At 47.9% G+C, this 22,917-nt stretch overlaps 1 protein-coding gene across 1 annotated transcript in view; it reads right to left on the bottom strand.

The window, feature by feature from the left end:
* COL6A1 (collagen type VI alpha 1 chain) overlaps positions 1-22,917 on the bottom strand; it is a 93,292-nt gene that overhangs the window by 8,820 nt on the left and 61,555 nt on the right. The window contains exons 29-33 of the mRNA XM_069225482.1: positions 22,014-22,050; positions 21,442-21,450; positions 19,402-19,535; positions 16,427-16,536; positions 3,775-3,961 (exon numbers count right to left, since the gene is read on the bottom strand). Coding sequence (XP_069081583.1) covers positions 3,775-3,961; positions 16,427-16,536; positions 19,402-19,535; positions 21,442-21,450; positions 22,014-22,050 — 477 coding nt within the window. The remainder of the gene's footprint in view (positions 1-3,774; positions 3,962-16,426; positions 16,537-19,401; positions 19,536-21,441; positions 21,451-22,013; positions 22,051-22,917) is intronic.

The raw sequence follows: 22,917 nt of genomic DNA, 5'->3' as shown, positions 1-22,917 counted from the left end.
GACCTGTGGAGAGAGGGAACCAAGTCCACAAGTCACAGTGGAGTCCAGGAGGACTAGGGGCTACTACCAACCCAGTTGTACTTGCAGGAGTTGGTCAATGGTGATAAAGATCAGGTCAGCACTGCCGCCTTGGAGCTGGAGAAGAGTTCCTGAGAGATGCAGAAGATGTCACACGCTGGAATGAAGATTGCAGATGGGTGTTGGTGCAGGAATTCCACCAACAAGCCTTGGCAAAGGCAAATTTAAGGTTAGTGGAAACGTGGAGCTGCTGGGGACCAGCAAGTCCCAGGAGGACTCAACCCAGGAGAAGAAGTCAGAGGGGCCCTCAGTGACAGAGAACGCCCAAAAGAGCAGAGGCAGCGACCACAGGAGTCCCATAGGACGGGGACACAGAAGTCGCAGAAGGAGCCCATGCAGCACTACGGAAAGGGATCCCACGCCACAGGAGAACCATGTAGAGTGCTGTGCATCACAGGAAGGAGTGCTGGGGGCAGGAGCAACATGTCGCCTGAAGATCCCTTGGAGAAGATGCAAACAAGTCTTGGCAGCCTCAAGAGACGTGGTACAAGGGGTTACTGTCCTGCATGGGAAGGCAAGGGCTTACTTCCACCAAAGTTGGACAGCTATCAGAGAGGATCAAGGGGACTACTGCAGACCACCACCCATGATGCAGGATCCACGCAGCTCAGGATCAGAGGAGATCCACACTGCTGGTCATCCTTTTAGCAGGTGCCTGGGGATGAAAGGGAGTGACTCCTTCTCTCCAAGGGAGATTCCTTCTTCCTTCTTCCTTCTCATGCTTACTGAAGACTTGCCACCCTCAGTGGATGCACAGCCGAGGAAATGTTGCAGAAGCTGGAATGAGCCGTGGAAACAATGTTGCTAGAAGAGTCTTTTTCGTGGATGCAGAGTGGCGGTTCCTTGAGGGTCCAGTCGCAGTTCCAAAGGCTAGAAGTCTAAGTGGAGGTTGCAGAGGAGTACTGCTGGAATCTTGTAATGGAACCCCCATTTTCTGCCTGTTGTCAGTGTGTTTAACTGTCTTCACTGGGATCCTGCTAACCAGGCCCCTAGTGATGATGCTCTCATCCTTCTAACTTGGTAACTTGTACCATTTTCACCCCACATTTGGCATACTGGTACCCCCATGTAAGTCCCTAGTATATGGTACATAGGTACCCAGGGCATTGGGGTATGAGGGGATCCATGTGGGCTGCAGCATGTATTGTGCCACCCATAGGAAGCTCATGCAAAGTGTTCTGCAGGCCTGCCATTGCACTTTCACTACCAGATCACTACACCAGGTCACTATAAGTCATCCTATGGCAGGCCTTCCTAGCCCAAAGGGAAGGGTGCAAGTACCTGTGTGTGAGGGCACCCCTGCAGTAGCAGAGGTGCCCCCACAAACTCCATCTCTGTTCTCCAGGACTTTGTCAGTGCAGGGACGCCATTTGCGTGTACTGGACATAGGTCACAGCCTATATCCAGCTACATAATGGTAACTTCAAACCTAGGGATGCTTGGTATCAAACATGTTGGAATCATACTCTAATACTGTTGCAAGTATTGGAAATATGATTCCATGCAGGATCCCAGCATTGCTCCTACCAGCTTTCTAGGGTTTTCCAGGCAGCCCACAGTGCTGCCAACCCTCAGACAGGTAACCTGCCCTCCTGCTGCTTGACCAGCTCAAGCCCTTGAAAGCAGAACAAAGGATTTCCTTTGGGAGAGGGAGGCAACACCATCTCCCTTTGGAAATTGGTGCTACATGGCTTGGGAGCGGTAGCCTCCCCAAACCACTGGTATGCTTTGAAGGTCACATTTGGCGCCTTCCTTGCATAACCAGTCTGCACCGGTTCAGGGGCCCACAGTCCAACTCCCCTGTCCATCCCTACCCCAGGGTTAGTGCCCAGAGTTCCATCAGATGGCCACTTAATTCTGCAATCTTGAAACCAAGATGGGCAGAGGCCTCTGGGAGCATCTGAGTGGCCAGGTCGGGCAGGTGATGTCACAGCTCCTTCCTTATAAGTGTCACCTTGCTAGGTGACCAATTCCCCTTCGAGGGCTCATTTAGGGTACCCCTCTTGGGTGGGTCCTCAGATTCAATGTGCAAGATTCCAGCAGGTCTCCTCTGTAATGTTTACTTCAACTTCTGGCCACTGAAACCACAACTGGACTCCACAGGAACCTACAATCTGCAGCTTCAGTGACGACTCTTCTCTGCAACATTGTTTCTCTGGCTTCTTCCAGCAACTGCAACATTTCCCAACCTGTGCATCCTCTGAGGGTGGCAAGTTTTCAGTCTACACCAAGAGGCAAGAAGGAATCTCCCTCGGAGTGAAAGAGTCATTCCCCTGCATCTGCATGCACCAACTGCAATGTAGACCATCTGTGTGGATTTCCTCTCTTTTAGAGCTGCATGGATCTTGCATCATGGGTGGTGGTCTGGACTGGTCTCCTTGGTCCTCTCTGCCAGCTGCCCAACTTTGGAGACACAAGTCCTTGCCTTCCACGCAGGATAGTACCCCCATGCACTGCATCTCTTGCAGCTACCAAGGCTTGTTGGCATCTTCTCCAAGAGATCTTCAGACTCTGTGTAGCCCCAGCCCCCAGTACTCTTGGCTGCGATGCACAGCCCTCTGCATGCTTCTCCTGCAATGTCGGACTCCTTTCTAGGTGTGTTGCATGGGCCTCTCTGCAAATCTTGTGCTTGCTGCCTGTGGTCCCCTGTGGGGCTGCCTTCTCTTCTTGTGACTCTCCTCACTGCTGAGGGTCACCTGTGACTCCCCTCCAAGGGCTGAGTCCCCCTGGACTTTGCTGGTCCCCAGCAGCTCCGTATTACTTCATTGATGGCATTTGTCTTTGCCAAGGTTTGTTGGTGATTTTTCCACACCACTGACCAACTGCAATCCTTCTTCCAGTGTGGGACATTAACTGCATCACTCCAGGAACTCTTCAGCTGCTCCAGCGCTGCACTGCTGACTGTCTTTGTTCACCGTCGACCTGGTCCTGCATCCACAGACAGGTGGATAGTGGCTCCTGCCACCACCGGACACTCCAATGTGAACTGGACTTGGTCCCCTTCTTTTCTAGTTCTTCCTCTTCCAGGATCCACCTTTCATTTCTTGCAGTATTGTCTGGGTCCTGCAATATCCTTCTCTGAAGTCCTTTTGGTGAGTTGGGGAAAACCAGGTACTTACTTTTCTTCACCTGGACTCTGGTGGGGCACTCTGGTACTTACCTTGCAGGTTTCCTAGTTCCTCCAGCTCCCCTCTACGCTCCACCTCCTTGGGTGGGGGGCTGAATTTCGCATCCCACTTTCGTTGTATATGGTTTGAACCCCCCAAGGCCTTCAGTACTTACAATTGCTTTCACTGTTTTCTTTTGCATTTTATGCTAATTCCTGACTTCTAATGTACATATAATAGTGTGTTTAATTACCTCCAGTTGGGGTATTGCCTACATAGTATTTTGGTATTTGTGTTACCATAATAAAGTACCTTTATTTTTTGTAAACTGTGTGGTTCTTTCATGTGTGCATGTGCTGTGTGACTACAGTGGTATAGCATAAGCTTAGCATGTCCCCTAGATAAAGTCTTGGCTCCTCCTCCACAGCTACCTCTAGAGAGTCTGACTTTCTAGACACTGACTACACCTCACTTAAAGGCGATTCCTGGGCCTTGTATAAGGTGATAATGCCATAGGTACTCACCACACACCAGGCCAGCTTCCTGCAGGTGCCATGTATCAAACACTGGGTATGTCACCTCATCTTACCTGAGTGTTGATTTCACAAAGTGATGAGAGAGGTGTAAGATCTCTCAGGGTGTCTGAGCGACCATCTGTCAGCACCAGGGCCACTCTCTTCTCAGAAGAGAAACGTTTCAAAAGGTTCTCCTTTGTAAACAAGAGGGCCTCTCCAGTCCATGTTCCTCCTGCAATCCACCCCAGGTTCTTCACAGCTCTATGGACGCAATGGTACAAGGACAGAACCTGAGTCAACAAAGTCCATATGCATACACAACCTGACTCTATAAATGCCTACAGCAAGATGCCAGCTGTGCGCAGCATCACTACAGTCATATCACATTACTTCACAGCATTTCTGCAGCCACAGGACACCCTAACCAACATTACACAGTTACATTGCACCCCTAAACACCATCTCTGCAGCCAAAATACAGCCATAGAGAACATAGCTACCAGAACCATCCATTCAACCATAGACCATTTTCTAAAGCATTAACTACCACCATCAATTGTATTGCCAAGTTATGGTGCTTAATCGTCAAACATCATCTTTAAGACTGCCCCAGAACTCTTCAATCACACAACTAGCCCCATTTCTGGTCACTTCCAAGCCATAACATCTTATTTATTTAATTCCCATATTATATCTTGCTAAAAATAATCTCATCATCCCGGTTAGGGATGCGCTGAAGAAGGCTTTCAAGAATAAGAAATTATTTGTCTCTGCAATACCTGCTTTATACACCCATAAAACTTTGGGGACGGAAGATTCAGTCAAAGAGAAGTTCTAAACTTTATGGGAATTCTCCTTCCATAAATATGCTGCAAAAACAATTAGAAATACCCAGGAGTTGGTGAATACATAGTCTAACATGATAGATAGATAGATAGATAGGTTAGGATTGCTACCATCCTTAAATCACTAACTCCCTCTAGTGAACACTTGTCACCAGGAGAGACTGATGCAGCTGTCATGCTCAGCCTGGTAGAGCAGGAGGGCAAGGATGTACCTTTTACATTAGATAATACAGATCAGGACATATTTTGGTCTTTTGGGAGCCTTTGTCCTTGGATAAATCTATTTCAAGTGCTACCTCACTAAAATCTAGTTCACGTTTAGGTTTTCTGCTTCCTCTGCATTGGAAAGCAGCAATTGAGTTCCTCTGACCTGCTTTACTGGAGGTCTGCAATACTTCCTTTATTAATGGTAATGCTTAAAAGGCTTGTGAAAAAAGTGCTCATAGTGCCTATGTTAAAAAAAGCTAGTGCCGACCGCTCACTATTTTTTTATTAATATCACTGTAGGAAGTTGGCTCTGTATGTGCTATTTCAAAGTAAGGAATAGCATGCACAGAGTCCAAGGGTTCCCCTTAGAGGTAAAATAGTGGTAAAAAGAGATAATACTAATGCTCTATTTTGTGGTAGTGTGGTCGAGCAGTAGGCTTATCCAAGGAGTAGTGTTAAGCATTTGTTGTACATACACATAGACAATAAATGAGGTACACACACTCAGAGACAAATCCAGCCAATAGGTTTTGTTATAGAAAAATATCTTTTCTTAGTTTATTTTAAGAACCACAGGTTCAAATTTAACATGTAATATCTTGTTTGAAAGGTATTGCAGGTAAGTACATTAGGAACTTTGAATCATTTCAATTGCATGTATACTTTTCAAGTTATTCACAAATAGCTACTTTAAAAGTGGACACAGTGCAATTTTCACAGTTCCTGGGGGAGGTAAGTTTTTGTTAGTTTTACCAGGTAAGTAAGACACTTACAGGGTTCAGTTCTTGGTCCAAGGTAGCCCACCGTTGGGGGTTCAGAGCAACCCCAAAGTTACCACACCAGCAGCTCAGGGCCGGTCAGGTGCAGAGGTCAAAGTGGTGCCCAAAACGCATAGGCTATAATGGAGAGAAGGGGGTGCCCCGGTTCCGGTCTGCTTGCAGGTAAGTACCCGCGTCTTCGGAGGGCAGACCAGGGGGGTTTTGTAGGGCACCGAGGGGGACACAAGCCCACAAAGAAATTTCACCCTCAGCAGCGCGGGGGCGGCCGGGTGCAGTGTAGAAACAAGCGTCGGGTTTGCAATGTTAGTCTATGAGAGATCAAGGGATCTCTTCAGCGCTGCAGGCAGGCAAGGGGGGGCTTCCTCGGGGAAACCTCCACTTGGGCAAGGGAGAGGGACTCCTGGGGGTCCCTTCTGCAGTGAAAGTCCGGTCCTTCAGGTCCTGGGGGCTGCGGGTGCAGGGTCTTTTCCAGGCGTCGGGACTTAGGTTTCAGAGAGTCGCGGTCAGGGGAAGCCTCGGGATTCCCTCTGCAGGCGGCGCTGTGGGGACTCAGGGGGGACAGGTTTTGGTACTCACAGTCGTAGAGTAGTCCGGGGGTCCTCCCTGAGGTGTTGGTTCTCCACCAGCCGAGTCGGGGTCGCCGGGTGCAGTGTTGCAAGTCTCACGCTTCTTGCGGGGAGTTGCAGGGTTCTTTAAAGCTGCTTCTTGAAACAAAGTTGCAGTCTTTTTGGAGCAGGTCCGCTGTCCTCGGGAGTTTCTTGTCGTCGTCGAAGCAGGGCAGTCCTCAGAGGATTCAGAGGTCGCTGGTCCCTTTGGAAGGCGTCGCTGGAGCAGAGTTCTTTGGAAGGCAGGAGACAGGCCGGTGAGTTTCTGGAGCCAAGGCAGTTGTTGTCTTCTGGTCTTCCTCTGCAGGGGTTTTCAGCTGGGCAGTCCTTCTTCTTGTTGTTGCAGGAATCTAATTTTCTAGGGTTCAGGGTAGCCCTTAAATACTAAATTTAAGGGCGTGTTTAGGTCTGGGGGGTTAGTAGCCAATGGCTACTAGCCCTGAGGGTGGGTACACCCTTTTTGTGCCTCCTCCCAAGGGGAGGGGGTCACAATCCTAACCCTATTGGGGGAATCCTCCATCTACAAGATGGAGGATTTCTAAAAGTTAGAGTCACCTCAGCTCAGGACACCTTAGGGGCTGTCCTGACTGGCCAGTGACTCCTCCTTGTTGCTTTCTTTGTTCCCTCCAGCCTTGCCGCCAAAAGTGGGGCCGTGGCCGGAGGGGGCGGGCAACTCCACTAAGCTGGAGTGCCCTGCTGGGCTGTGACAAAGGGGTGAGCCTTTGAGGCTCACCGCCAGGTGTTACAGCTCCTGCCTGGGGGAGGTGTTAGCATCTCCACCCAGTGCAGGCTTTGTTACTGGCCTCAGAGTGACAAAGGCACTCTCCCCATGGGGCCAGCAACATGTCTCTAGTGTGGCAGGCTGCTGGAACTAGTCAGCCTACACAGACAGTCGGTTAAGTTTCAGGGGGCACCTCTAAGGTGCCCTCTGGGGGTGTATTTTGCAATAAAATGTACACTGGCATCAGTGTGCATTTATTGTGCTGAGAAGTTTGATACCAAACTTCCCAGTTTTCAGTGTAGCCATTATGGTGCTGTGGAGTTCGTGTTTGACAGACTCCTAGACCATATACTCTTATGGCTACCCTGCACTTACAATGTCTAAGGTTTTGTTTAGACACTGTAGGGGTACCATGCTCATGCACTGGTACCCTCACCTATGGTATAGTGCACCCTGCCTTAGGGCTGTAAGGCCTGCTAGAGGGGTGACTGACCTATACTTGCATAGGCAGTGAGAGGCTGGCATGGCACCCTGAGGGGAGTGCCATGTCGACTTACTCGTTTTGTTCTCACTAGCACACACAAGCTGGCAAGCAGTGTGTCTGTGCTGAGTGAGAGGTCTCCAGGGTGGCATAAGACATGCTGCAGCCCTTAGAGACCTTCCTTGGCATCAGGGCCCTTGGTACTAGAAGTACCAGTTACAAGGGACTTATCTGGATGCCAGGGTCTGCCAATTGTGGATACAAAAGTACAGGTTAGGGAAAGAACACTGGTGCTGGGGCCTGGTTAGCAGGCCTCAGCACACTTTCAATTGTAAACATAGCATCAGCAAAGGCAAAAAGTCAGGGGGCAACCATGCCAAGGAGGCATTTCCTTACACAACCCCCCCCCCAAACGAAAGAGGATGAGACTAACCTTTCCCAAGAGAGTCTTCATTTTCTAAGTGGAAGAACCTGGAAAGGCCATCTGCATTGGCATGGGCAGTCCCAGGTCTGTGTTCCACTATAAAGTCCATTCCCTGTAGGGAGATGGACCACCTCAACAGTTTAGGATTTTCACCTTTCATTTGCATCAGCCATTTGAGAGGTCTGTGGTCAGTTTGAACTAGGAAGTGAGTCCCAAAGAGGTATGGTCTCAGCTTCTTCAGGGACCAAACCACAGCAAAGGCCTCCCTCTCAATGGCACTCCAACGCTGCTCCCTGGGGAGTAACCTCCTGCTAATGAAAGCAACAGGCTGGTCAAGGCCATCATCATTTGTTTGGGACAAAACTGCCCCTATCCCATGTTCAGAGGCATCTGTCTGCACAATGAACTGCTTAGAATAATCTGGAGCTTTTAGAACTGGTGCTGAGCACATTGCTTGTTTCAGGGTGTCAAAGGCCTGTTGGCATTCTACAGTCCAGTTCACTTTCTTGGGCATTTTCTTGGAGGTGAGTTCAGTGAGGGCTGTCACAATGGATCCATATCCCTTCACAAACCTCCTGTAATACCCAGTCAAGCCAAGGAATGCCCTGACTTGAGTCTGGGTTTTTGGAGCTACCCAGTCCAGAATAGTCTGGATCTTGGGTTGGAGTGGCTGAACTTGGCCTCCACCTACAAGGTGGCCCAAGTAAACCACAGTTCCCTGCCCTATCTGGCATTTGGATGCCTTGATAGAGAGGCCTGCAGATTGCAGAGCCTTCAAAACCTTCTTCAGGTGGACCAGGTGATCCTGCCAGGTGGAGCTAAAGACAGCAATATCATCAAGATAAGCTGTGCTAAAGGACTCCAAGCCAGCAAGGACTTGATTCACCAACCTTTGGAAGGTGGCAGGGGCATTCTTTAAACCAAAGGGCATAACAGTAAACTGATAATGCCCATCAGGTGTGGAGAATGCTGTTTTCTCTTTTGCTCCAGGTGCCATTTTTATTTGCCAGTACCCTGCTGTCAAGTCAAAGGTACTTAAGAATTTGGCAGCACCTAATTTATCTATGAGCTCATCAGCTCTAGGAATTGGATGAGCATCTGTCTTGGTGACAGAATTGAGCCCTCTGTAGTCCACACAAAACCTCATCTCTTTCTTTCCATCTTTGGTGTGAGGTTTGGGGACTAAGACCACTGGGCTAGCCCAGGGGCTGTCAGAGCGCTCAATTACTCCCAATTCCAGCATCTTGTGGACTTCCACCTTGATGCTTTCCTTAACATGGTCAGACTGTCTAAAGATTTTGTTTTTGACAGGCATGCTGTCTCCTGTGTCCACATCATGGGTACACAGGTGTGTCTGACCAGGGGTTAGGGAGAAGAGTTCAGGAAACTGTTGTAGGACTCTCCTACAATCAGCTTGCTGTTGGCCAGAGAGGGTGTCTGAGTAGATCACTCCATCTACTGAGCCATCTTTTGGGTCTGATGACAGAAGATCAGGGAGAGGTTCACTCTCTGCCTCCTGATCCTCATCTGTTACCATCAACAGATTCACATCAGCCCTGTCATGGAAGAGCTTAAGGCGGTTCACATGGATCACCCTCTTGGGGCTCCTGCTTGTGCCCAGGTCCACCAGGTAGGTGACCTGACTCTTCCTTTCTAGCACTGGGTAAGGGCCACTCCATTTGTCCTGGAGTGCCCTGGGAGACACAGGCTCCAGAACCCAGACTTTCTGTCCTGGTTGGAATTCAACCAGTGCAGCCTTTTGGTCATACCAAAACTTCTGGAGCTGTTGGCTGGCCTCAAGGTTTTTGGTTGCCTTTTCCATGTACTCTGCCATTCTAGAGCGAAGGCCAAGTACATAGTCCACTATGTCTTGTTTAGGCTCATGAAGAGGTCTCTCCCAGCCTTCTTTAACAAGAGCAAGTGGTCCCCTTACAGGATGACCAAACAGAAGTTCAAAGGGTGAGAATCCTACTCCCTTCTGTGGCACCTCTCTGTAAGCAAAAAGCAGACATGGCAAGAGGACATCCCATCTCCTTTTGAGTTTTTCTGGGAGCCCCATGATCATGCCTTTTAATGTCTTGTTGAATCTCTCAACCAAGCCATTAGTTTGTGGATGGTATGGTGTAGTGAATTTGTAAGTCACTCCACACTCATTCCACATGTGCTTTAGGTATGCTGACATGAAGTTGGTACCTCTGTCAGACACCACCTCCTTAGGGAAACCCACTCTGGTAAAGATACCAATGAGGGCCTTGGCTACTGCAGGGGCAGTAGTCGACCTAAGGGGAATAGCTTCAGGATACCTAGTAGCATGATCCACTACTACTAGGATGTACATATTTCCTGAGGCTGTGGGAGGTTCCAGTGGACCAACTATGTCCACACCCACTCTTTCAAAGGGGACCCCCACCACTGGAAGTGGAATGAGGGGGGCCTTTGGGTGCCCACCTGTCTTACCACTGGATTGACAGGTGGGGCAGGAGAGGCAAAACTCCTTAACCTTCTGGGACATATTGGGCCAGTAGAAGTGGTTGACTAACCTCTCCCACGTCTTGGTTTGTCCCAAATGCCCAGCAAGGGGAATATCATGGGCTAAGGTCAGAATAAACTCTCTGAACGACTGAGGCACTACCACTCTCCTAGTGGCACCAGGTTTGGGGTCTCTGGCCTCAGTGTACAGGAGTCCATCTTCCCAATAGACCCTATGTGTTCCATTTTTCTTGCCCTTGGACTCTTCAGCAGCTTGCTGCCTAAGGCCTTCAAGAGAGGGACAGGTTTCTTGTCCTTTACACAGCTCTTCCCTTGAGGGTCCCCCTGGGCCTAAGAGCTCAACCTGATAAGGTTCAAGTTCCAAAGGCTCAGTTCCCTCAGAGGGCAGAACTTCTTCCTGAGAAGAGAGGTTCTCTTTTTCTGCCTGTGTTGCAGTTGGTTTCCCAACTGACTTTCCTTTTCTCTTGGTAGGCTGGGCCATTTTTCCAGACTCCAGCTCTACTTTTTCACCCTGTGCCTTGCATTGTGCTCTTGTTTTTACACACACCAGTTCAGGGATACCCAGCATGGCTGCATGGGTTTTTAGCTCTACCTCAGCCCATGCTGAGGACTCCAGGTCATTTCCAAGCAGACAGTCTACTGGGATGTTTGAGGAGACCACCACCTGTTTCAGGCCATTGACCCCTCCCCATTCTAAAGTTACCATTGCCATGGGATGTGCTTTAGTTTGATTGTCAGCATTGGTGACTGTATAAGTTTTTCCAGTTAGGTATTGGCCAGGGGAAACCAGTTTCTCTGTCACCATGGTGACACTGGCACCTGTATCCCTCAGGCCCTCTACACTTGTCCCATTAATAAAGAGCTGCTGCCTGTATTTTTGCATGTTAGGCGGCCAGGCAGCTAGTGTGGCTAAATCCACCCCACCCTCAGAGACTAGAGTAGCTTCAGTGTGGACCCTGATTTGCTCTGGGCACACTGTTGATCCCACTTGGAGACTAGCCATTCCAGTGTTACCTGGATTGGAGTTTGGAGTGGAACTTTTCTTGGGACAGGCCTTGTCTCCAGTTTGGTGTCCAGACTGACTACAGTTTCGACACCAGGCCTTTTTGGGATCAAAGTTTTTACCCTTGTACCCAGGATTGTTTTGTGAAGAGGCTCTGGGCCCACCCTCCTGTGCAGGTTTTTGGGGGCCTGTAGAAGACTCTTTACTATTTTTATTTTTGGCTGTCTCACCACCTTTCCCCTGGGGAGGTTTTGTGACCCCTTTCTTTTGGTCACCCCCTGTGGAAGTTTTGGACACCCTTGTCTTGACCCAATGGTCCGCCTTCTTTCCCAATTCTTGGGGAGAAATTGGTCCTAGGTCTACCAGATGCTGATGCAGTTTATCATTGAAACAATTACTTAACAGGTGTTCTTTCACAAATAAATTGTACAGCCCATCATAATTACTTACACCACTGCCTTGAATCCAACCATCTAGTGTTTTTACTGAGTAGTCTACAAAGTCAACCCAGGTCTGGCTCGAGGATTTTTGAGCCCCCCTGAATCTAATCCTATACTCCTCAGTGGAGAATCCAAAGCCCTCAATCAGGGTACCCTTCATGAGGTCATAAGATTCTGCATCTTTTCCAGAGAGTGTGAGGAGTCTATCCCTACACTTTCCTGTGAACATTTCCCAAAGGAGAGCACCCCAGTGAGATCTGTTCACTTTTCTGGTTACACAAGCCCTCTCAAAAGCTGTGAACCATTTGGTGATGTCATCACCATCTTCATATTTAGTTACAATCCCTTTAGGGATTTTCAACATGTCAGGAGAATCTCTGACCCTATTTATGTTGCTGCCACCATTGATGGGTCCTAGGCCCATCTCTTGTCTTTCTCTCTCTATGGCTAGGATCTGTCTTTCCAAAGCCAATCTTTTGGCCATCCTGGCTAACTGGATGTCCTCTTCACTGGGGTTATCCTCAGTGATTTCAGAGTTGCTGGTCCCTCCTGTGAGGGAGCCAGTATCTCTGACTAGTATTTTTGGAGTCAGGGCTTGAGAGGCCCTGTCCTCCCTAGATAGGACTGGTAGGGGGGAATCTTCCTCCAATTCACTATCCTCTTCCTCTGAGTTGCCACCCTCAGAGGGGTTGGCCTTTTCAAACTCTGCCAAAAGCTCCTGGAGCTGTATTTTGGTAGGTTTGGGGCCTATGGTTATTTTCTTTAGTTTACAGAGTGACCTTAGCTCTCTCATCTGTAGATGGAGGTAAGGTGTGGTGTCGAGTTCCACCACAGTCACATCTGTGCTAGACATTTTGCTTCTAAAAGTTGGAATACTTTTTAAGAATCTACAACTAGTTCTAGGTTCTAATTCAAACTTTTACAAACTTTTAAACTCTAAAAGAAATGCTAAACAGGATCTAACACAAGGCCCTAGCAGGTCTTTTAAGAATTTAGAAAACTTTTCAAATTGCAAAAATCAATTTCTAATGACAATTTTGGAATTTGTCGTGTGATCAGGTATTGGCTGAGTAGTCCAGCAAATGCAAAGTCTTGTACCCCACCGCTGATCCACCAATGTAGGAAGTTGGCTCTGTATGTGCTATTTCAAAGTAAGGAATAGCATGCACAGAGTCCAAGGGTTCCCCTTAGAGGTAAAATAGTGGTAAAAAGAGATAATACTAATGCTCTATTTTGTGGTAGTGTGGTCGAGCAGTAGGCTTATCCAAGGAGTAGTGTTAAGCATTTGTTGTACATACACATAGACAATAAATGAGGTACACACACTCAGAGACAAATCCAGCCAATAGGTTTTGTTATAGAAAAATATATTTTCTTAGTTTATTTTAAGAACCACAGGTTCAAATTTAACATGTAATATCTTGTTTGAAAGGTATTGCAGGTAAGTACATTAGGAACTTTGAATCATTTCAATTGCATGTATACTTTTCAAGTTATTCACAAATAGCTACTTTAAAAGTGGACACAGTGCAATTTTCACAGTTCCTGGGGGAGGTAAGTTTTTGTTAGTTTTACCAGGTAAGTAAGACACTTACAGGGTTCAGTTCTTGGTCCAAGGTAGCCCACCGTTGGGGGTTCAGAGCAACCCCAAAGTTACCACACCAGCAGCTCAGGGCCGGTCAGGTGCAGAGGTCAAAGTGGTGCCCAAAACGCATAGGCTATAATGGAGAGAAGGGGGTGCCCCGGTTCCGGTCTGCTTGCAGGTAAGTACCCGCGTCTTCGGAGGGCAGACCAGGGGGGTTTTGTAGGGCACCGGGGGGGACACAAGCCCACAAAGAAATTTCACCCTCAGCAGCGCGGGGGCGGCCGGGTGCAGTGTAGAAACAAGCGTCGGGTTTGCAATGTTAGTCTATGAGAGATCAAGGGATCTCTTCAGCGCTGCAGGCAGGCAAGGGGGGGCTTCCTCGGGGAAACCTCCACTTGGGCAAGGGAGAGGGACTCCTGGGGGTCCCTTCTGCAGTGAAAGTCCGGTCCTTCAGGTCCTGGGGGCTGCGGGTGCAGGGTCTTTTCCAGGCGTCGGGACTTAGGTTTCAGAGAGTCGCGGTCAGGGGAAGCCTCGGGATTCCCTCTGCAGGCGGCGCTGTGGGGGCTCAGGGGGGACAGGTTTTGGTACTCACAGTCGTAGAGTAGTCCGGGGGTCCTCCCTGAGGTGTTGGTTCTCCACCAGCCGAGTCGGGGTCGCCGGGTGCAGTGTTGCAAGTCTCACGCTTCTTGCGGGGAGTTGCAGGGTTCTTTAAAGCTGCTTCTTGAAACAAAGTTGCAGTCTTTTTGGAGCAGGTCCGCTGTCCTCGGGAGTTTCTTGTCGTCGTCGAAGCAGGGCAGTCCTCAGAGGATTCAGAGGTCGCTGGTCCCTTTGGAAGGCGTCGCTGGAGCAGAGTTCTTTGGAAGGCAGGAGACAGGCCGGTGAGTTTCTGGAGCCAAGGCAGTTGTTGTCTTCTGGTCTTCCTCTGCAGGGGTTTTCAGCTGGGCAGTCCTTCTTCTTGTTGTTGCAGGAATCTAATTTTCTAGGGTTCAGGGTAGCCCTTAAATACTAAATTTAAGGGCGTGTTTAGGTCTGGGGGGTTAGTAGCCAATGGCTACTAGCCCTGAGGGTGGGTACACCCTTTTTGTGCCTCCTCCCAAGGGGAGGGGGTCACAATCCTAACCCTATTGGGGGAATCCTCCATCTACAAGATGGAGGATTTCTAAAAGTTAGAGTCACCTCAGCTCAGGACACCTTAGGGGCTGTCCTGACTGGCCAGTGACTCCTCCTTGTTGCTTTCTTTGTTCCCTCCAGCCTTGCCGCCAAAAGTGGGGCCGTGGCCGGAGGGGGCGGGCAACTCCACTAAGCTGGAGTGCCCTGCTGGGCTGTGACAAAGGGGTGAGCCTTTGAGGCTCACCGCCAGGTGTTACAGCTCCTGCCTGGGGGAGGTGTTAGCATCTCCACCCAGTGCAGGCTTTGTTACTGGCCTCAGAGTGACAAAGGCACTCTCCCCATGGGGCCAGCAACATGTCTCTAGTGTGGCAGGCTGCTGGAACTAGTCAGCCTACACAGACAGTCGGTTAAGTTTCAGGGGGCACCTCTAAGGTGCCCTCTGGGGGTGTATTTTGCAATAAAATGTACACTGGCATCAGTGTGCATTTATTGTGCTGAGAAGTTTGATACCAAACTTCCCAGTTTTCAGTGTAGCCATTATGGTGCTGTGGAGTTCGTGTTTGACAGACTCCCAGACCATATACTCTTATGGCTACCCTGCACTTACAATGTCTAAGGTTTTGTTTAGACACTGTAGGGGTACCATGCTCATGCACTGGTACCCTCACCTATGGTATAGTGCACCCTGCCTTAGGGCTGTAAGGCCTGCTAGAGGGGTGACTGACCTATACTTGCATAGGCAGTGAGAGGCTGGCATGGCACCCTGAGGGGAGTGCCATGTCGACTTACTCGTTTTGTTCTCACTAGCACACACAAGCTGGCAAGCAGTGTGTCTGTGCTGAGTGAGAGGTCTCCAGGGTGGCATAAGACATGCTGCAGCCCTTAGAGACCTTCCTTGGCATCAGGGCCCTTGGTACTAGAAGTACCAGTTACAAGGGACTTATCTGGATGCCAGGGTCTGCCAATTGTGGATACAAAAGTACAGGTTAGGGAAAGAACACTGGTGCTGGGGCCTGGTTAGCAGGCCTCAGCACACTTTCAATTGTAAACATAGCATCAGCAAAGGCAAAAAGTCAGGGGGCAACCATGCCAAGGAGGCATTTCCTTACAATCACTATTGCCATTTGCTGCCAAGAGCTTGGAGCAACATGCCAATCAACTCTTATGTGAGGTGGTGGTAAATGGCCAAATCTTAGATTTGTCACAGTCAGTGTTTCGACCACTACTCATCACAGAGACTGCCATGCTAGCCTTGGATGATGACCTTCAAATGCTGACGGACAAAGCTGATCCTTCAGCCCTTGAGCTACTAGAGCTGCCCACTGCTTTTGATATAATATTGTATAGTATCTTACTAACCAAGCTGCCGGAAATTAGTATTGGAGGGCAGGCCCTAGTGTAGTGTTGATCATATGTGTAGAAGAGACAAAGTATATCTTCGTTTGTTCATGCTAAAATGTAAGACATTACTACAAGGTGTATCCCAGGGGTCAGCATTTAGCCCAACGGTTTTCAATTTTTAAGTATGCCACCTGGTGAAACTAGTAAAATATTTTGGCCTCTGGTGTGTGAAATGCTGATGTTACCCAACGTATCAACACATGGGATATATCGGCTGCTGACCCCTTTGAACACTTCCATCAGTTTACAGCGGTAGTCTCAGATTGGTTGCAATGAGTTTTTTTCAGACTAAACTGAGTTGCTTAGTATAAATAGTGTTGCATCCCGAGCCATTTGCAGACACACTTCTGGACTCCTTCCTGGTTTATCGTGGCTGCCCTGACTAAGATGGTCAAAGATCTTTGGATATATCTGGAGCCTGAACTTTCCCTAGCTCGACAGGTTCATTTTGGTACAATATCAATTGCCCTACACAGTAAATAACCATGTCACAGTGCTCCAACAGCCCCAGTAGCTTCTCTGGGGCATTTCAGAATCATGCCACCCAGACATCTATGGCAACTCTTACACATGTGATCTCAAGATAGTGCCAAATACTCTCACAGGAAGTTGTGTTCAGCTTTGTGCATACTTACTCTTTCAGCTGGCCAATTGTTTGGATATTAGGATCGCCCATGGCCACAGTCTCTTGAGTATTGTCATGGCTGTACTGCACAACTCCAACACGTGATTCCTTGGAGTCAAACTGCAAGAACAAAGTAGGAGTCAGAAAAGCTTATAATCACCAAAGGGAAGACATGATGAAGACATGATGAGCATACCCACTGTCGACCATTTCCCAGGCATCAGATATCAGCCACCACAACAGATTTCTTTTGATGGCTACTTGAGCTTTTCTACACAACGACATATCATTAGTGGCTTTTTACTATTTGCCGCATGCAGCCATCCATCCATCCAGCCAATGACCAATCCATCCATCAACTGACCAAAATACTACTTCCACAGATGCATCCAACCACAAATTCAATTTTGAAAACCACTGCATAACTGGTCCCATCTATTTATTGATTCCCTTTTGTTCTTTTCGCCACCAGTATGATGTCCATGTGCCAGAATTAGTAGGCAGTTCATGTGCAATACTAATGTCTTATGTCTTGGAATTAATATTAGACCATGCTTCCAGTCTGTCATGGTCTACAGTCACCAGGCGATGGGCCTAATAATAACTGTATTGTAGAGATCTGGAGCACACCGAATAGGCAAGTCACATAAAGGAATTTTACAAACGTCATCACAAATTTATTATAGTGCAACAACATTAATGCGTTATTTGTTGTATATACATGGCAGAATTTAAAATATACAGATCCACATGGTCCCCTTTGAAAAACTGTACTATTGTCAGAAAGAACACGTCCGCTTACGGTATTTATATACTGCAATGCCAGCCAAGCATCATTAACTCAACGGGTGTCAGAATGAACCTCCACCTATAAACCAAATCTGTCAGTGGTCTAGACCATCCCATTTATATGACTAACATGTGCTTACGTTTCACCTGAATTGCTCTGTTGGCAGCCGTTATTTAAATTGCTCACTACATACTTAGAGAAGCCCCGAGGAAGTCTAGGGGACGAGTTGGCTATTCATGTGGATCAGACATCACACATAATTTTATTTACTCCTTCTCTGTGTACTTTCCATCGCTTTTCTGATCCACGTTTGTATTATGAAATCTCTTGATGTTTTCTCTTTGTATTGGACCTCTAATAGGATAGTTGATCTCTATATTTTATATTCAGCTGTGCATATACAACCAATAAAGAATTAATGTTGTTGCACTATAATAAAATTGTGATACCTTTTGTAACAACATTCCTTTGGTGACATGTCTATTTGGTGTGCTCCAAATCTCTATAAAACCGTTTTATTTGGCTACTGCTGTAATTCCCAATGTTTACACTTTTTGTGCAACAGGAGTGGTTTCTGGTGTAGCACCCATTTTCCTTCCTGAATTGTATGTCTTGAATTTGACCACACTCTGTGGGAGGGATTGTGTGGGTGGGTATATCCACTGCTGCAAACTGTAATAGTTGATGGGCCTAATGATAGTGGAACAGCAGGAGTATAACTGTGTTTTTAGTCAGCCCCATGAAACAGCCATCCTTCTAGGAAAAGCTTTCATGGAATACATACAACAATGATCAACATAAAGTACATATGTGCATACATTGTCACAACTCCTAACACACATCCAGTATGGCGTGCGTAGATTCGCTTCACTTCCACTTAACAATACTAACTCCACAGAGTCTTTCTTACAAATCACCGAGGGGCAGCTCCTCTGCTAGGGCGGAGGAGCGTACCCTCCCTCCCGTCAGCAGTGGCAGCTGAAAAACCTTTAAAAGAAAACAATAATAAACAGTTTCTCCCCCTCAGAGTGCATGTGTGTTTGGCTGTCCGTCTCGGGTCGGCCAAACACACATGCGCAGTAGGCTCTTCCTAGCCCAGCAACACACTTGCCTGGCTGGAGAGAGCCTGCCCAGGCTCCCAGTCTGCCTGGGAGCACCCTGGCTGGGTGTTTCCAGCCAATCCTAACACTGCTTTGAGCAGCATCAGGACTGGCCGCAGGGCAGGCTGGGAGCCTGTGCCTGCCTGCAGAAGAGGAGCAGTGGAGAAGGCAAGTGTTTTTTTTTTATTTAATAAATTTCATGTTTATTTCTCCCCACCCCTCCCTTGCGCCACCCGGCCCTTTCGTGCCCCACGAGCAGCTCCTGAAATCACTTTTCTTAAACAGAACATTTCAAAAATATCTCCATCACTCATGTGCAGAACACAGTACCTAAGCTACCTAGTAAGCAAAGTGCTGCCAACTCAACAGCACTCCCTGCACACTACACAAAGTATAATGTAGAGCCAATCAGAAAATGTCAGCTTAAACATACAGTCCCTTAGACTCACAATACTATAGCAGTACTGTGAAGAAACCAAACTGCATATAGTAGGCAATGGGTAACAAATAACCCACCTCAATGAAAAATTGCAAAGTCCTTTTGCATGATAATACATACACATAACACACTACACAAGTTCTATAGCAGGATTAAACGTGTTGCTTTTTCACATTTACCACCACAAACCATACTCTAGTAAACTCACAACCACACAGAACTAATGGATAGAAATTCCAGCACTCTATGAAAAGGGCGTCCAGATTATGAAAGCGCTTGCATGCCATACTAATGGCAGTCTAACTATTCAAATGCTATTAATATAAGTTGATAAAACGTCTTAAATTCAAGGCTTAAGCCTCCCTAATGCCCTGTCATGTACTGCCTAGGCCTCCATGAAAACCTAGACTCCCCTTGGTCCTGACCCCTTGCAGTTTATGTGAAACTGTGTACCCCAACTCTCCTGTGATCTGAGATTTGTCTCTACTAGGCATCCATTGGTAAGCCTTAATTTCTAGCATGGAAAGTGGCACCCTTGTCGCGTTTATTCCTGTGGCACTTTAACTGGCCTGTTTACTTGTAGGTCAGCCTCCCTATTGGATAATGATAGGAGCGAAGGGAATGTTGAAGCCACCATGTCCTACATAAGCGCTTACCTTGACATGCTCATCTCTGCTGAGCCGGTCAATAACCTTGATGATGAAGTCTTTGGCAATCTGGAAGTTGGTGAGACCGATACTTTCTGAGCTGTCCACCACAAACAGGACATCTATTGGCCCACATGTACACTCTGCAATTGGAAGACAAAACCAGTTTTCAGATGTGCACCCCTTACTCTTTTACTGACAGGGCTCCCTTTACCCAGGCCTCAGGGACCTTACATACAATGTCAGCTGATAGCAAGTATGCATTCCCAACATAACCTTCAACCTTTTTCTTTTCATTTTGACCACACTATGGGCCTTAGTTAGAACTTGGCTGAGGGGAATACTTCATCACAAATATGATGAACATCCCACCCGCCATATTACGGACCTCTTTATATCTTATGGGGATCATAATATGGCAGATGGGATATCTGTCATGTTTGTGACGGAATATTCCATACACCGAGATCTAAATCACGCCCTGTATGTGGGGTACTTCTCTCCTTTTCATTCTTACAGTGATACATGCTTACTGCCTGACATTTGTTGCATGGCCTCCTTCCACTTACATCAGCTACTGATTTTAAATACTCTGCCAATCTGTGTCACTACTTATACCATCTTAGAGGCAAACTTTAAATATAGGCTTTCTATACACTGTATTGTCTATGGTCTCCTTTCATATGTCACCAGCAGTGAATGTTAACATAGAATGAGCAGCCAAACAACAGTCACCGCTTACGGCCTCTATCAACCTTCTTGTGTAACCACAGGAGCACACAGACCGGCTAAATACTAACCACCGGAGAAGTATAGAGCAGGACGGAATAGCACATAAAGTTTGCCACTGCTCACCATAACTGAATTACAGCTTTATGTTTGTCCATGGAGACACACTGTAGAGATAGAGACTGGGGCGGTTACCGCCATTTGGCCGGTCAAAAGACCGCGGAGGCCATTCAGACTTTCCCGCTGGGCCGGCGGGCGCCCGCCAAGGGAGCGCCCACCGGCCCAGCGGGAAAGGCCCTGCAACACAGAAGCCGGCTCCGAATGGAGCCGGCGGTGTTGCAGGGGTGCAACAGGTGCAGTTGCACCCGTCGCAATTTTCACTGTCTGCTAAGCAGACAGTGAAAATCATGCTGGGGCCCCATGACACCTGTTCCCGCCATCCTGTTCCTGGCGGTAAAAACCGCCAGGAACAGGCTGGCGGGAAGGGGGTCGGAATCCCCATGGCGGCGCTGCTTGCAGCGCCGCCATGGAGGTTCAGCCCAGCCAGGGGAAATCCGGCGGGAAACCGCTGGATCCCCTTTTCTGACCGCGGCTTTACCGCCGCGGTCAGAATGGGCAGGGAAGCACCGCCAGCCTGTTGGCGGTGCTTCCGTCATTTTAGCCCTGGTGGTCGCGGACCGCCAGGGTTAGAATGACCCCCTGTGTCTTTGTAGATTAAGGAATAATACCCAATTGTAGTTTATAAAGGTTTTCATAAATAAATAATGTACGGTTGAAGTTGGGGCTTTTCAACGTATGTGCAGAAAATGTCCAGGTTCAGAGGGTCCTCTGGGGGCTGTGGGAAGCCGTTGCATCTGGCCCTCAACCACCCTGCAAAATTAGAGGAGATACAAATGTTCCCCCAGCTTTCATCTCACCTGCTCTGCCCTCTCCACACCCTAGTCACCCATACCAACGGTCTCAACTGTCTGGTGATACAGACTGATATATGAGATTTCAGCCACATAATTACAATGCCTAAATACGGGGAACGCATATTGAGACTGAGAGAGGGAAATGGTGCTGGGAGCAAATTCCTCACCACAGAAAGAGGAAATAGACCAGTCACAGGAACACTTACTACAAAGAGCAAGTAGATCATGGGACACAGGGCTCAAAAAAGGTTCAGCAAATATAACATGGAGTGGGTTACTCATCTCAGACTAACAGAGCATAGTACTTACCAGAGAAAGTGAAAAGTGATCAGGTAGTTCACGCCACAGAGGGCATATTGAGGATGGATGGGGAACTCACCATTGAAGAATAGAAAAAGGTACTCACCGCAGCAAGCTAGAACAAAAGACAGATGTCAGATTTAAAAAGAAATGAAAATACAAATGTTATGAACACGATTGATTTTTACTTTAAAGGATCTTCATTGGGCTTACATGTGTGTTTTTATAAACTACTAGTTGCACATGCACTTTCTAGGACTTGCTAATCTCTAGACAAAACACAAAAACCCATGGAGGTGTTCTGCATCAAGGTGAAAGCAGAACTAATATATGCATGCTCTGTACAGCAGAAAGGACTCAACAGGTAATGGAGGTGTGATACAGCAATGGGGCAGGTAATTGAGGTGCTTGCATTAGGGGAGTACAGTTACCGACAATGGAAACAGGGACATGTAATTGGGGTGTCCTTTGGCACTGGGAGACACATTTACACTACAAGGGGTCAGACCATTAACAATGCTGTCTGCCAGTGTGCACACCATTTTCAGATTTATCTGCCTTCTCTCTACCTAGCCGAACACCACTGTTTCCATCCACACACAACTACATCAGACTAGCAGAGTTTAAGGGATGTCTTCATTCCCAAGAATAGATTAATTGAAAATATTGTCGACTTACAGCACATCCTCATGATGATGTCCAGGATTTCACAATCCTAAAATAAAGAAGGCGTTAATGGCAGATGACGTTTCAAGAGCAATTTGAGAACCATGCCACCAAAAATACCAGATAGTGTGATTTAGTGAGAAAACAAGAGAAAGATCCTTGTTGTCAAAGAGAGAAAATACCAAAGAGAAGGTCTGAGAAGGGCTGTAGGACAGAAAGACAAGAAGAGATGGCTGACAAAGTATTATCTGGAAAAAGATCATAGAAACGAAGATGGAGTAGAAAATATCAAAAATATAATTTAGTTAATAGATAAACATAGCCCAGAAGCCTAAAGAGTCATTTAGAGAGATGCTGGCAGCAGGCCATCCCACATGCCCTGATATTTCAACTAAGCTGGTCTCTTGCTTCTAGAGTTGGGAAGGCAAAAACCTGAGAGAAAGACAGTAATAAGATTAAGGGCCTCATAAAGTGCCATTCGTACTGCCAACAGGCTGGTGGTACAAAATGCCACATTTTAACCGCGGCGGTACGGCCGTGGTCACACCGCCGGGACCAGCAGTTTACCACCATGGAGGTCCCGGTGGTCTCATTCCGCCAGGGCAGCGCTGCAAGCTGCGCTGCCCTGGGGATTTTGACTCCCCTTACCGCCAGCCTGTCCATGGCGGTAGACACCGCCATGGGAAGGCTGGTGTTAAGGGGACTCGCGGGGCCCCTGGGGGCTCCTGCACTGCTCATGCACTTGGCATGGGGAGTGCAGGGCCCCCCAGGAACAGCCCCATCGCGATTTCCACTGTCTGCTTAGCAGACAGTGGAAAGCGCGACAGGTGCTGCTGCACCCGCTGCACCGCCACATTGCCGCCAGCTCCATTAGGAGCCGGCTACAATGTTACGGCCCACATCCCCGCTGGGCCAG

The sequence above is a fragment of the Pleurodeles waltl genome, chromosome 3_1 (genome assembly GCF_031143425.1).
Source record: "Pleurodeles waltl isolate 20211129_DDA chromosome 3_1, aPleWal1.hap1.20221129, whole genome shotgun sequence".
Lineage (NCBI taxonomy): Eukaryota > Metazoa > Chordata > Amphibia > Caudata > Salamandridae > Pleurodeles > Pleurodeles waltl.
The sequence above is the reverse complement of the archived record's forward strand: the minus strand, read 5'-3'. Positions and strand labels throughout refer to the sequence as shown.